The following is a 13,866-nucleotide window of genomic DNA, read 5'->3' as shown; positions in this document are numbered from 1 at the left end:
GAATCTACACTGAGGGATTTACTGCACGTCTTCCCCTGGTCTTTTTTTCACCAAAGCTTTCCTGTCTCCTGACACCCTTCCTGATACAACCCCTAATGGGATCTGTGACTCCTTCAACCAGGGATGCGTTGCTTGTTAGGAGTAAACCACTGCACTATGGAGATGCTCAGTGTGGTCGAACCTAAAAGCATTTCCACTTGTCTGCGGTTCTTACCAGTTGCGACAGGTCGAACCAAGACCGTGTTGAGTTTGATGATGGGGCTGAAGGTGTGCTTGGTGTCGACGACACTGGCCATGTTTTTGCCATGAAACTTTAGGACCAGGCGCTCATCCTGTTTCTGCAGCAAGACCATGATGTCCTCCAGGAGGAGTGTGTACAGCTCTGAAAGGAAAACACTAGTGGTATAAAACTGTATGTGTATCTGACAAGTTTTGTCTCATTTTGGATGCAAAAATAAACCTGAAGAAGTATTTAATCTACAAAAACGTCTGATATTATAGTCTTTTTAATCTTATTGTCATATACTGATGTGTACACACCAATTGTCTTTTCCTTATTGACTTTCCAGGAGAGAGGACCCTCATGAACCATCTTCCTCTTAGTGAGGTCCAGATTCTGCAAACACAACACATGGCAGAACTTCATAAACAATCCAGAGTAAATATCAAGGTAAACAGAGATTAAAACAAGTTTGTTACCTTCAGCTCCAGGATCACAGGGTTTTCACTCTGTTTCAGAGACGAGAAGTCTAACCTTCTCTGATACTCCTCGAGCCGCTGTTAAGACACAACACAACTCATAAAATACCCTTCCAAATCTCAGCCTGTATGAATCTGCACATTTCTTTAAATAAAATGATTAAATAAATGATTCTAATGTGTGTACCTGTTTGTTTTCAGCCTCTTTCACAGCTTGGTTGACATGGTTGAGGATCTTTTTACAACAGTCTCCAGCTCTCTTCACCTTTTTCCTTTCCTCAATGTCCTCTACAAGAACAAAAAACCAACATAGCCAACAGTTCTTGATGATTAAACTAAAATTAATTGTTCCCCCTCAATGAAAAAGGTAATCGGTTTCCAGAATCTGTACTAAAATGTATAAAATCTTATTTATACCTGTGTACTTGGCAATGTTATCCAGCAGGAGCGGGTATTTGGTCACTCTCTGCATTTCTACAGGGATGATGTCTTTGAGCTGCAGCCTGCGACACAAACGGTTGCTCTGAGCTTCCTGAGGAATGACAACAAGGAAGAGAAGAGCAAGGAATGAGGAAGGTCAACAACAAAAAACCTCTGTAACAGATATTATATGAGACAATAAAACAAAATCTGAAATATTCGAGCTTATGGGATACTGCAATGTTCTACTTTAAGCCCCAAAATGCAGACATTTGTTATACAAAATAGAAACAAAAGAAAACATGGTTCAGACAAAAGATAGATGAAATCTTTAACGAATAATAATACAACAGATTCAATCAAAGTCCTAAAATTTAGATAAAAAAGGAAAGAAAAGGGGGAGCCCATTGCACCAACATTCCTCTAATTATGAAGTGTGTATTGTCACTTCTATCCTTATGTTACATTTACTGGGTAACTTAAAAGTTCTTTAAGCTGCAAAAAGCCACCTGGTACAAGGGTCCTAAGTAAGCATGTACTCATGAAGCATCTCCAATAAACTGAATGTTAGTCACTCACATGGAGCCAACTGTGCCACTGTTCTTATCCATTCTCCATACGGAGATGGATACTTACTCATCCTGTGTCTCTGTGTAGGTTCTCAGTCATCCAGGGCAAAGTTACCTAAGGAGTTCAGAAAGAAAACCACTGGACATCTTTAAGTTTGCTGACCCACACCCTTTTTCACACCTTGAGCTGAGGCACATGATCAGTAGTGGGCTCTCCACCGTTTGGTCTTAGAACTGAAGAAACTTCTTGGATGAGAGAAATGTCTTCAAGAAACTTTAAAAATCCAGTTGCTTTTCTTTCCAAACTCCTTAGATTTTTGAATGGACAGATACAATTTGGGTCAAATTAGGCAAGTTCTTGTTCTTCCCCTCTCTAGAAGCCTCATGTGACTGATCTAGAGCCTTAGCTCCTACACTTTCCCTACACCCACAGCCAGTCGTGAGGGGGAGTACCTGCACTCCCCTAGCCTTGTTCGGGTCTCTTCCTGCTATAAAGGGAGCTCATTGGAGAATGTCGGCTCATTGGATATTTTTCTATAATGATGCAAGGTCTCCAGCTTACAATTGTTGTGAACTGGCACACTAACTAAAACTTAATCGAATGTTCTTCTGCCTGCCAATATCTGTCTCATCCAAAGTCACTTTCCTCCTGGTGGTAGACTGCAGTGGGAGTCTTGCACTCACCTGCATGAACAGGTTGAATTTCTGGTCCTTCTTCTGCCTCGTCTTGATGAGCTCCAGTGCAGACGGCTGGTTACTGCAGAAGGTTGCCACTGCTCTCTTTAACTTTTGCTCTTCCTCCCCACTGAACTGGATGCGAGTGCACAGAGAAAGCATAAAATGCTTAAATATTACCAGCTTACGTGCTAAGAGTGCATGATGTACTTGATGATTTCTACTGAAACAACTCTGAAAATATTTAAAAAAAACAACACAGAGAACCTGCAGCCATGCCAGCAGAAGTTATCTACTTACACATTGATGCTTTTAGATATAAATAAAGAAGCAAAGCCTGCCAGATAATTCAGGCAAAGAACTTGCACTCATTTCCTCTGCCTTATGACACCTCCACCATCACAGCATCCACCCGTAAGTCCGCTCGGACATTAACTGACCATTTCTAGATATCTACACATAACATATTAGAGGGGAGTGATGAGGTAGACACTTAACTAGCAGCGTTCTTCTGCCTCAACCACTGGTACTGGAACACGTACCTTTATCGTGTTAGCAGGATAATATTTCACTATCAAGACTAAACACAAAGGCTGAGGCTGATAGGAATGTTTTAGGTTTGCTGGTATTTATTTACTAAACCCAAATTGTTGCCCAAATTTTGTTTTTGACCTGATGGCGATGCTGTGGGAAAAGACACATGGACCTCAAAAGTCTTTAAGATAATGTAATGTGGGGATTGTGAAGACCTCTTTACCATTTATCTAGTCTGGGCAGAAGGTGAAATATGACTAAAAATACAAATAAACCCTGTTTCTGTTTTCAGTCCTCTCTCACAGATACTTGAAGCCAGCCTTACCCATCCCAGGAGATCATCTCCGATCTGACCAATCACAGACGTCTCGTTCCTCTTCCTGATTGTAGTCATTTGTTCTGTTATAGAGACTGGAGCACAGCGAGAAGATTTTTCATTTTTATTTTTTTAAACATCCAAAAATACTCACCAGCTTGCTCAGTTTGGTGATGACTCACATATTTCTCAATCATGAATTGATTAGCAACATAACATTTACAAAATTAAAGTTTTTACCCCATTTCCAAAATAGTTGGAACGCTGCATAAAAAGTAAATAAAAACAGAATGCAGCGATTTGCAAATCTCATAAACTCATCTTTTATTCACACTAGAAGACAGAGAACATATAAAATCTTAAAACTGAGACTTTTTAGTATTTTATAAAAAATAATTTAAAAAAAGCTCATTTTGAATTTGATGGCAGCAACACAAACCAGGGACAACAAACGGCTCGAAAAGTAAGTAAGTAGTGAAAAGAAGTTTCAGTTCCTCAGTGCAAACTCACCAAAGGCCAAACAAAAAGTCCAGCAGCAGGTCTCCTCAGCTGTTAAAAGAAGAGGGGATGCGACGCAGCAGTAAACACGGCCCTGTCCTGACTTTTTTGAGACTTCTTGCTACCATCAAATAAAAACGAGCTAATATTTTTCATAAAGTAGTCAAACGTCTCAAAAGGAAAAAACAAAATCTGTAATTGTTCCATTCAGTTTTTATTTTTTGGGATTGGGATTGAAATTTAAAACCACGTGACCCTCTTGTTATAGCTCCCACTCTGGACCATCTCCTCTCCCTGTGACTGTTTTCCTGAATCAGTTCATGTTAAGGGCTTAAAAGGGAAAAGGCATGGCTGTGAACACTAATGATGTGTCATGACTATGTCAGCACACGTGTTTAACCTACAAGGGACCATGGACAGTCATTTACTATGACGCCAACTTTATATTTGTGTGTGTCACTGTGAAATTTCCGAGTTTTTTTTTTTACATGATCTGGCCCATTGGCAGCGTGACAAGGACAAAGTGTGTGCTGTAAGTGTTTTTATAACATTATAAACTTTTACTTTATTGTAACATCCAGTCACTTCCCTGTAACGATTTTTCATGGACCATGAAATGACCAAAATCCAAAAATCAATCAATTAGAATATATGAAAATCTGCCGTAGATGAAGGAAACAGTATGTGTCTCATTAACACAATTACAGCCACGCCCCTACTCAGTCATGTGTGAAATGTGTTACCATGCAGCTAATTGATTGTTACCATGAAGCTGAATGATTTCCTCCAGGTTGATAAAGATGTGTTTTATGTCTTCTGGTGGAAGGATGCCGTCCCTGTTCAGCCTCTGGCAGAAAACACAGTCCAGCACCTTCAGCATCCTCAAGTGTGCACGCTCAGTGTAGAACAGCTCTAAAGAGCGAACGGACAAACGCATGCATGTGGATAAAATTAGCACAGATTTCATTTTTTTTAATCATTTTGGAAAAATGTGTAATATTGGCGATTTACCATTAATGACTTCCTGCCGGTTGATCTCTTGTTGCGTTAAGCTCATCAGGACGCCTCGAGGGACCAGTCCCTGCCAGATCAGAGGATCTTCTTCACACTCAGCCTCTCCGCCTTGGTCATCTTCACTCTGGATGTCACTCGGTACCTCCATCCTAAAGAGACAAAGAGAGACTGGCTATCATAAAGATAAATGTGGCATTAGAAAGGGAAACAGTTACTGCATTTAAATTTTTATTTAACACAATAAACTATTTAAAAAGTATCAGTATCATTAGGATATTTTGACAAAATTCCCAACCCACCTTTCTAATAGATGGTTTGTCCCGTGACAACCATGACCATAAAGTGAAAACGAACAAACCCCCAATATGTTGATTCATAGGTTAAATTTTTAAAAAATAATAACAACTCTTTGGTTATTTATATCCAATATATGCAAAAAACTCTTTGAAAATGGATACAACTTTTATTTGGTTGCGGCAGAGGGTCGCCCTCCCTGAGCCTGGTTCTGTCGGAGGTTTCTTCCTGTTAAAAGGGAGTTTTTCCTTCCCACTGTCGCCAAAGTGCTTGCTCATATGGGGTCATATGATTGTTGGGTTTTTCTCTGTATGTATAATTGTAGGGTCTACCTTACAATATAAAGCATCTTGAGGCGACTGATGTTGTGATTTGGCGCTGTATAAATAAAATGTAATTTAATTGAATTTGGTTTTCTTTCTTTGCTTTCAAATTGTACATTAGTATGCTGTTACTTCCTTTAAATCCAGAAATTTCCTTTACAGTGGCACACAGCCCAAAAATGTTTTTAAAAACAGACTTAAAGCTGCATCCCCAACTTCAACTACCTGAAGGCCTCCTGATCTTCATCCCGCTGCTCCACTGTGGAGGGGCTGAAGTCAAACTGAGTGCCGGTTGGACCAGAGACGCCGTCGTGGTTGTCAGCAGACTGCACGCTGTCGCCTGGTCTGGGCTGCATGCAGAACAGAGAGACATCTGTAGAATAAAGGAGAGAAGAGGAGTAAAATACATGAGACAATTAAGACTCGAATGGAGCTTTAATTTGAACAAATTCAACAGTATCCGTATTCTGCAGGGATATTTAGTACATGTTACTGAAACTAGAGATAGTGTCTGAGTGACTGTGTTCATCCCACATGTAATGGAAGATTGGGGCAATTAAATAAAAGAAAATTAGCAAAATTTAATAACGAACAAAAACTGGAATATCTTACTGGATTCTGACTCTTGTCCGCCTGCCTCTGAGACCTGAGTGGTGGGGGAGCTGTGTGTAGGGAGGGTGGTGGCAGGCAATAATTGGGTATCTGATCCATCGCGGATCCGTCCAGGACTTGTGGCGGACTGGTCTGATGGTTCAGAGATGCCAAGAGGCGACTGAGGAAGCTTTGGCGGACGCTGCTTGATCTGGTCCACAGCTTTCACGACTGTGCAGAAACCCATGAGCATGAAGTATCACACACTACATCGATAACGTTATTGTATGTACACCCTCAATTATACACAGATACAGCTCTTTATGCAATAAGCCAGCAAATACCTCACGGTTAAAATTTTTTTTTTTTTTCTTCTCACCTGGGGTGGGGTCCACTCTGCTCGGACGCCGAGGGGGGCGGATGTTGGGAAACTGATGGAAATAGTTATAAGTTACACATTGGAGTAAATGATTCTCAGTTCTGAAGTTCACTTAAATGTCAGTCACATGTCACCTGTGTGGAAAAACTACTGTTGCCTGTCCCAGCACAGCCTTGAAGGGAGGTTCTCATACATTCAGTGGCCAGAATACACAGGGAAGCAAGCTGAACATACTGGGAGTAACCCAGATGAGAGGCGTTTCTATGCTAAACGCACTGGAAAGGCTAATTAGCACAGACAGGAGGAGTAAGTGGCTCCTAGCTTTCTCTTTGTCTCTGTGCTGCATGTGCTTAAGGTCTCACACCCTGACGTTGCCTTTGTTTATTCGACTCTGCTCTTAGTTGTGGATCAATAAACTGCACTACAGTAAACTCAAAAAAAAGATCTACTTCAGAGGACGTTCAAGTGTTTTTTAACTTTTAATTGAATCTAAAACGCTGAATCCAAAAGTGACCAGCCAGACAAAGTTTATTATTATTGTTTATTATTTTCACCTTCCTCTCACCCACTTCTCAGACTTCATACTTTTCTCATCCATTGAACCATGCACTTAACTACTTACTCATTAGTGGAATTGTATAATGATTGCATTATTATGTATAGGTTACTGTGTGTGTGTGTGTGTGTGTGTGTGTGTGTGTCTCAGGAGGTTGCACCTTAATCCTGGGGAGGAAATTGATGCGAGCACGTTTATGTTCGAGGCCTCGATGCTCCTTCACTTTCACTCCGAGGTGCTTCATGTAGGTGAGAATCACATACTGCATTGTTTGCCTGGAATAAGAGACACACAATGTGTAGCAGTGTAACACAGAACACGTGCTGCTGATTTTCTCATCTATGCAGCAGCTCTTAATGATCAGTGGGGGGGGGAGAGGCTACATAAAACAATGGTTTTATAGTGTGTTGCAATGTAAAGCTGTGGTGTGATGGGTGCAGTACAAGATGTCACCACTGGGGGCAAGAGATTCCGCATTTGCGTCTCTTGCATGGTGTATCAGAGCTTTATGACTGTCTTATTCTTTCCATGTGCAAGATTTCTTTTTCCCACCCACCCTTTATTTTTTTAAGAACGTCCAACAAGATCATTCAGGGGAAGTAATTTTATCTTACATGTGACAGACTTGTATATTTGTTCAAAGATATAAAACTGTGCTCACACAGACTTTGTTTGAGATATTCTGTCTTAACATTTAGTCACAGATGGGACAATGATTTATAAATATCATAACAGAACAGAAACTATAAAACTTCCCCAAAATCATTCACACTGAGTATCCTGCAGCTGCCTGATGATATAAAATATAAAACTCCCTCCTCTTACCACTTCTCCTCTTCTGAGCTCTGTGATGTCAACCTGCAAAATCACACACACAATCACATGATGCACGTCTGTGTGGGTGGGGTTTTTTTTTTTTTTTTTTTTTAAAGAAATACAATCAGAAAAGAGCATAGGGGTTAAAAATACACATCTAGGTGTTTTTGTGGCTCAGAGACTTACAGGATATCCTCTATCTTGAAGAGGATGTGTTCAGCACAGGAGCATTCTTTCTCCAAGGCCTGCTGGTCTCTTCCTGGCTCAGAGTCCAACTTACAGAGCTCGTCTTCGGCCAGCGTCAGACCCATGCTGCGCTTCTGTCTGCACACCGAGATACAGAGTGCATGTACATAGAGAAATATTACTTTACACAGACATGTATCAGATATCTGCCAGGAAAATATTCAGGTACAACATTTATTATAAGAATACATTTAACAGCTGAGTGACAGCTACCTGAAGTCTTCCAGGTTCTTGTGCAGGTCTGGTAACAGCGCGTCCTGTAACGTCTGAGTGTACTGTTTACACAGGCTGTCTGGGATCAAGTCCAGCCTTCGCTTCTCTGTCACACACACACACACGCACACACAGAGAAAATATTCAACTCCAAAGCATCCAATTCACAAATTAAATGGAAAAAAAACATTTATAATTTATTAAAGGAATCAGGTTTAAACCCTAATATGACTAGTCGCGTATGTGATACACATGTTCTATGTTTCTGCTGTCGTAGAGCCTGTTTTCAGCCACTGCAATCAATGATATCAGAACGGTAGCTAATACTGTCAAATACCCCAAGTTATTAGAATTGATTTATTTTCTCTGAAGCTTTCAAACATATTTTATTTATGAGTGGGAGTGTGAGATTGACACACAGATTGGTGCGATGTCAGTAGTGATGAGGATGTTGTACCGGTTTCTTGTTGTGAAGAGTGAACTTAGCGGTCGATCTACGTTCCTACCCTCACCTACAGCCACAAGCTGTGGGCACAGTGAATAAATGAGCTATTTCAGGTGGGTTGGGCCTCTGCATCCTGGATGCCTCCTAGGTAAGGTTATCTGGCCCAAGACACGCTGGAAAGATTACATGTCTCAGCTGTCATGGAAATACCTCTGTACCACTCTGACAAAGCTGGAGGAAGTGGATGGGGAAAAGCCAGTCTGGACGTCTCTGCTTAGACTGCTACCCCTGCGACTAACACCCAGATACAATGAATATCTTACACAGTACATAAGAAATAACAGTAATAAATTGCAAGATATTTATCCATATTTACCAGTCAAGCATGCTCATGTTCAGAGAACCTTTTTCATTTCTCAAGGTTTCATGAATTTGCATGAAATTGGAGTTTCTTAATCTCTCTCACTCACACACACACAAACACTGTTCCTGAAAATAATAATTTTGTGGTCTTAGTTTTTGTGTATAATAAACTCTTTGTCCAACTGCTTCAAGTAGCAGTTTGCTTGTTAGGCCCCAAGCAGCAGAGGTGGACAGTGTAATTCATTGAGCTTGTTGTCTTCTGACTACATCTTCTACTTCCATAGTCCAGCACATGAAAAGCAGAGTTCAGATTTTAACTTTTCAAAGCGACATGTACAGTATGTGTGAAGTTTAAAATCATGAAATATTATATTTTAGAGGATTCCTCTAGCACCTTACCTAGCTCAGCAGAAACGGTCTCTGGCACCGGCACTTTAAGATTCTAGATAAGACAACAGAAGGAGAGTTAAGAACCACATCAACGCACATGGGCACAATGTTATTTTATTTTTTTAACACAACAACAGGAAAATTGTTACAAAGAACAGACACTGACTGAGAAAGAACCTAATAGACCAACTTACTGCAGTTCGATCCATGAATAGTGTGTGTAATTCAATAAAGAAGCGTCGACTTTCTTTGGAGTTGGTTTGCTTGTACATATCAGCGTAGAGGTAACACAGCTAACCATAGGGGGAAAAGACAGTTAGTCCTTTCTATTAGGTTCATGTTTGCATAGCTTCTTATTTCATGAATTGCATTACTCATTCAAACCACGAACAAAATACAACATCGTGAGAAAAAGGTCTCTTTAGGTCAACAGCGGTGTTCCACAGGGCTCAATCCTTGGCCCACTTTCATTTATGACAAAGTAGAATTTGTCAACTCTTTTTAGGTCCCTGAGTTTTATATTCATACATGATACTCAGACTGCTTTATATTTTAAAGGATGTAAAATGCATTCTGTGCTGACCAACACTAAATTATGCTCATATTGAACTCGTATAATCAAAGAAATGGTTTATCCTATATTACATCAGTCTGCAAGATTTTCCATCTTGCCAATCGTTTCGCAGCTCAATAATAGTTAACACATTTCTGCAAGGTTTATTACTTTTCTATAATGTCTGTGTAAACTGCATTCACATGTTTTATGCTTTTAAGACATAAAACAACAAAAGCATTCTTCTACCAAGTGTTGCCTCTTTATACTGCTAAATAGCCAGCTCCATTGTTGTCGATAAACTTTGAAAAACACATTAATGAGCCACACTGTTGGACTGTCTGACATGTTCCTTTGTTATGATGAAAAAGGCTCTTTGTAGTTTATTTTTAGTCAGTTCACTTTCCTGCTTCTGTAAAGACTCACGATAGGACTGAATGTGTATTTATCATACCAACAGTCCATGGTTACAGTTGTTTTTAAGATTTACATCTTCAGTAGGAGCGGCTGGGGTTGTGATCACCAATGTTTTGTCACAGATGCTAGGCCCATTTTATATAGAGAGTATGTGGTTGTGAATCATGAACGTGAAAATAGAAAATGACTAAGAACAAGTCCACGGAAAGTTTGGTAAAATGAAGTTTAAATACAATTAAAATGCCTTGCTACTACTTTAGGAAACAGTATACGCATATGCTTGCTATATACTTATGTATGCTTTTAATTTTCAGCCTGCAGTGGCCTCATATTGGTATCAAATGATGATACCAATGGATTCAGACTATATTGGCAGCAAAGGCATTACCACACACTGATTTGTACTGTGTTTGTGGCTATACCAGAGGAGCAGGGTCAAACTGTGAGACCACATGGTGGAGGAAAACTGCGAGGTGTGCCGGCCGAGACTTCAGCGACTCAATACTCTGGAAACAGGTACACTCGCCATTGATCTGAGGAAAGGCATCCATTTATTAGATCGGATGATGATCATGTGACCCAAAAATCAGAGACATTTTGCCAGATACCTGTTCTTGTGAGGATTCAAAGTAGTCGTCTTCTGCTCCAATAATCTGAGGGTTTACGAGGTAAGGAGGGCTACCCGCACTGCACTGGGTATTGGGGTGCTGTGTGATATAATTGAGGTAAAATGCAGGGTCAAACAAAGAGGTTCACATGACAAAGGAATAATTTCTTCTTCATATGTAGGAACCCTAACCTTAACTTTAACCAAAGAAATATTTTTAACACTTTCCCCTTGGACAACTTATAGGGGTAACCTTTGTCTCTCTTTTCTCAACTGACTGTTTTTTATTTCAGGCATGCTTCCAAAACCAAATGACTGGCTTTTCCTCCCTCCTGTTCTATGTCCTTACTGTTGCTCTTGACCTCTTGCCAGGAATCCATTTACCAGAGCATTTAGTTATCTATTGTTTTTTTTTCCCCCTGCTGATAAGGAGTTAGGGTTGAGACTTGTTTTTAAGCAATTAGTGATTAAATTTTTTCCTAATATTCTTTGATTCACTGTTTTGCCCTTAGCTCGCTCTAAAATTCGTTTTAACCTTCTTTCTGTTTTTCCCTTCCCCCGTTTCTCTCTGAACCAACTTTACGTTGAAAAATTGAAAATAAAATGTGTTCAAGGATAATTCTTTTTTAAGTACTGCAAACGTCCTCCATTAAGTTACCCAAATTGCATGGCACTTTTGCAGTTTCGAGCCCAAAGAGCAAGCACATTAGCAACCCTCTCAGTTGAACTGATAAAGAGCATGCACATCTAGAACTTCAGCTGGTGGAGACAGCGATCAAAGTAGCGCTTCCAAGGGTAAATCCACTTCAGTAGAGTCATTTCACTGGGTCTCTGGAAGCAGCAACCCCTGAGGCTGAAATAAAGCTCATGTAGAAATAACCTGCATTTGTGGTTGCCTCCTAAAGCAAGTCAGTCAAGTGTTAATAGGGCAAACTTAATAGCATTAAAAACATGACTATAGATGGGTGGAAAAGCAATTTGGTCACAATGAAGAGCTGTCCCTTGTGTATCAACCATATGCTGGGTGACTCCTTTAAATCACTGGTTTAGATTTCAAGTTTGGGCATGGCTGCTTTGATTGAAAGGTATGCTAACAAAGATGCTAGCACCTGCTAGCAATGAACTGAAACTCACAGCCATGTTTGTGCTCTTGGTGCCTTTTTTAACACATTATTGGAATCATCTAACATATAATATAATATAATATCCATCCATTCGCTTCCGCTTATCCTTTTCAGGGTCGCGGGGGGCGCTGGAGCCTATCCCAGCTGTCATAGGGCGAGAGGCGGGGTACACCCTGGACAGGTCACCAGTCTGTCACAGGGCTAACACATAGGGACAGACAATCATTCGCGCTTGCATTCACTCCTGCATTCATACCTATGGGCAATTTGGATTAACCAATTAACCCATCCGAACTAACTGCATGTCTTTGGACGGTGGGAGGAAGCCGGAGTACCCGGAGGGAACCCACGCAAACACGGGGAGAACATGCAAACTCCACACAGAAAGACCCCGGCCTGATGGTGGAATTGAACTCAGGACCTTCTTGCTGTGCGGCAAGAGTGCTAACCACTTTATTATATTTGGGCTTTCTCTGTGATGCAAAGCATCCAAGAAGTTTGTGCTTTAGTTACTATGAGTGTACCCTTTGTCTGTGCAACTTGCTAACCAAGCTTACAAGCACTCCAGACTTTAGTGTAAATATGGCCATTTGTGGTTGTAAATGACCATACACCTGCCATGGTTCCAACATGGCAGCTGAGAAAAAAGGGGATGCGAGTCTCTGCATTATACTCCTACACTTTCTACTCATGCAGTTTGCTAACCAAACATGCAAGGCATTGCTAATAACACTGATAGAATATTGTGATGATGGAGAAATACTAACTTCTGGCTCTTCTGGCTAATTTATGGGAGGGGCTTAAAAGCTAACGCTCACATTTCAAAATGGGGATTCCAAAATGAGTGGGTAGGGTCTATTTTTTATGTACATTCTCTGGGTTTGTGACAATAATGTGACACTAAGAGATTGTTGGTTTAATCCCTTACTTAAAACTAAGAAAGGTTTAACTCTGTGTCTGCCAATATCACTAATAGTTATTCAGCCATTACTACAAGTGCTGAACCCACAGGTTGGGTGACCCTATGGTCATTGCTTGTCTAGTTTTATTCATGTGAAATTAAACATGTTTAATGTCAAATTTACACCAAATCAAATTTGCGTGTGCATCTTACTGTGTCAGTGGCATCCTCAGCCTCTGGCGATGTGCAGATGTTGAGGCCATCCCGCCGAGTAATGTCTGGGCTCTGACAGGGAGTCCCTCTGTAGCCCACAGTGTCAAAGAGGGGGCTGCTGTGAACCTAATGCAGACACAGATACATGCACATTAACACACATGACACACAAAACACTTAAATCAAATTGATTGTTTAGTCTGGTGCTGAATACTGGGAAATTCCTGAGAGTGGAAAGCACTACTTAATTCCTATTTTTAGAAGCTGTGATAAAAAGACTGTTATTACAAAGCAGTCTGTGTAAGCAGCAAGGCTTTGTGATGTGTTTAACATTAGATGGTGGTTACTGCTACAATAGATTATTAACAAAAATCCTTGCTCAGCAGCAGCACCTCAAAAACTCAGAGGTAAAAATTAAAAGTGTGACTTTAAATTATTATTTTTTTAAATCTATAAATGGTCAGAAAATACCTGAAGTGTTGATTTAACTTTCCAGCCGAGAAAAGAGGGCTCTTATAATATATAAAATCTTAATGTTTGCTCAAGTTTATCAACTAACTTTTATCATATTTTATCAGCTTTAACATTTAAAGTAATGACAGAATAAAACTGAAAAAAGTAAAAATTATTAAAAGTTCAAAAGCCGAACCCAGAACACCTCTGACATCTGTTTATCGACTCATACATGACCAGCCTACACCGTCATTACC

General features: G+C 40.2%; 1 protein-coding gene across 1 annotated transcript in view; it reads right to left on the bottom strand.

The window, feature by feature from the left end:
- The window catches only part of arhgef12b (Rho guanine nucleotide exchange factor (GEF) 12b), a 45,864-nt gene that overhangs the window by 8,854 nt on the left and 23,144 nt on the right, over positions 1-13,866 (bottom strand). Inside the window, exons 8-28 of the mRNA XM_084940906.1 lie at positions 13,157-13,282; positions 10,920-11,018; positions 10,734-10,844; positions 9,536-9,634; positions 9,351-9,393; positions 8,144-8,249; positions 7,871-8,008; positions 7,694-7,726; positions 7,029-7,143; positions 6,313-6,364; positions 5,955-6,164; positions 5,568-5,715; positions 4,723-4,874; positions 4,477-4,623; positions 3,223-3,308; positions 2,373-2,498; positions 1,117-1,231; positions 887-987; positions 700-777; positions 541-616; positions 215-382 (exon numbers count right to left, since the gene is read on the bottom strand). Of these exons, the coding sequence (XP_084797032.1) occupies positions 215-382; positions 541-616; positions 700-777; positions 887-987; positions 1,117-1,231; positions 2,373-2,498; positions 3,223-3,308; positions 4,477-4,623; positions 4,723-4,874; positions 5,568-5,715; positions 5,955-6,164; positions 6,313-6,364; positions 7,029-7,143; positions 7,694-7,726; positions 7,871-8,008; positions 8,144-8,249; positions 9,351-9,393; positions 9,536-9,634; positions 10,734-10,844; positions 10,920-11,018; positions 13,157-13,282 (2,329 nt within the window). The remainder of the gene's footprint in view (positions 1-214; positions 383-540; positions 617-699; positions 778-886; positions 988-1,116; positions 1,232-2,372; positions 2,499-3,222; positions 3,309-4,476; positions 4,624-4,722; positions 4,875-5,567; positions 5,716-5,954; positions 6,165-6,312; positions 6,365-7,028; positions 7,144-7,693; positions 7,727-7,870; positions 8,009-8,143; positions 8,250-9,350; positions 9,394-9,535; positions 9,635-10,733; positions 10,845-10,919; positions 11,019-13,156; positions 13,283-13,866) is intronic.

The sequence above is a fragment of the Perissodus microlepis genome, chromosome 10, assembly GCF_051167445.1.
Source record: "Perissodus microlepis isolate ML-2025 ecotype Zambia chromosome 10, ASM5116744v1, whole genome shotgun sequence".
NCBI lineage: Eukaryota > Metazoa > Chordata > Actinopteri > Cichliformes > Cichlidae > Perissodus > Perissodus microlepis.
Note: the sequence above shows the minus strand (reverse complement) of the source record. Positions and strands in the feature narration are given on the sequence as shown.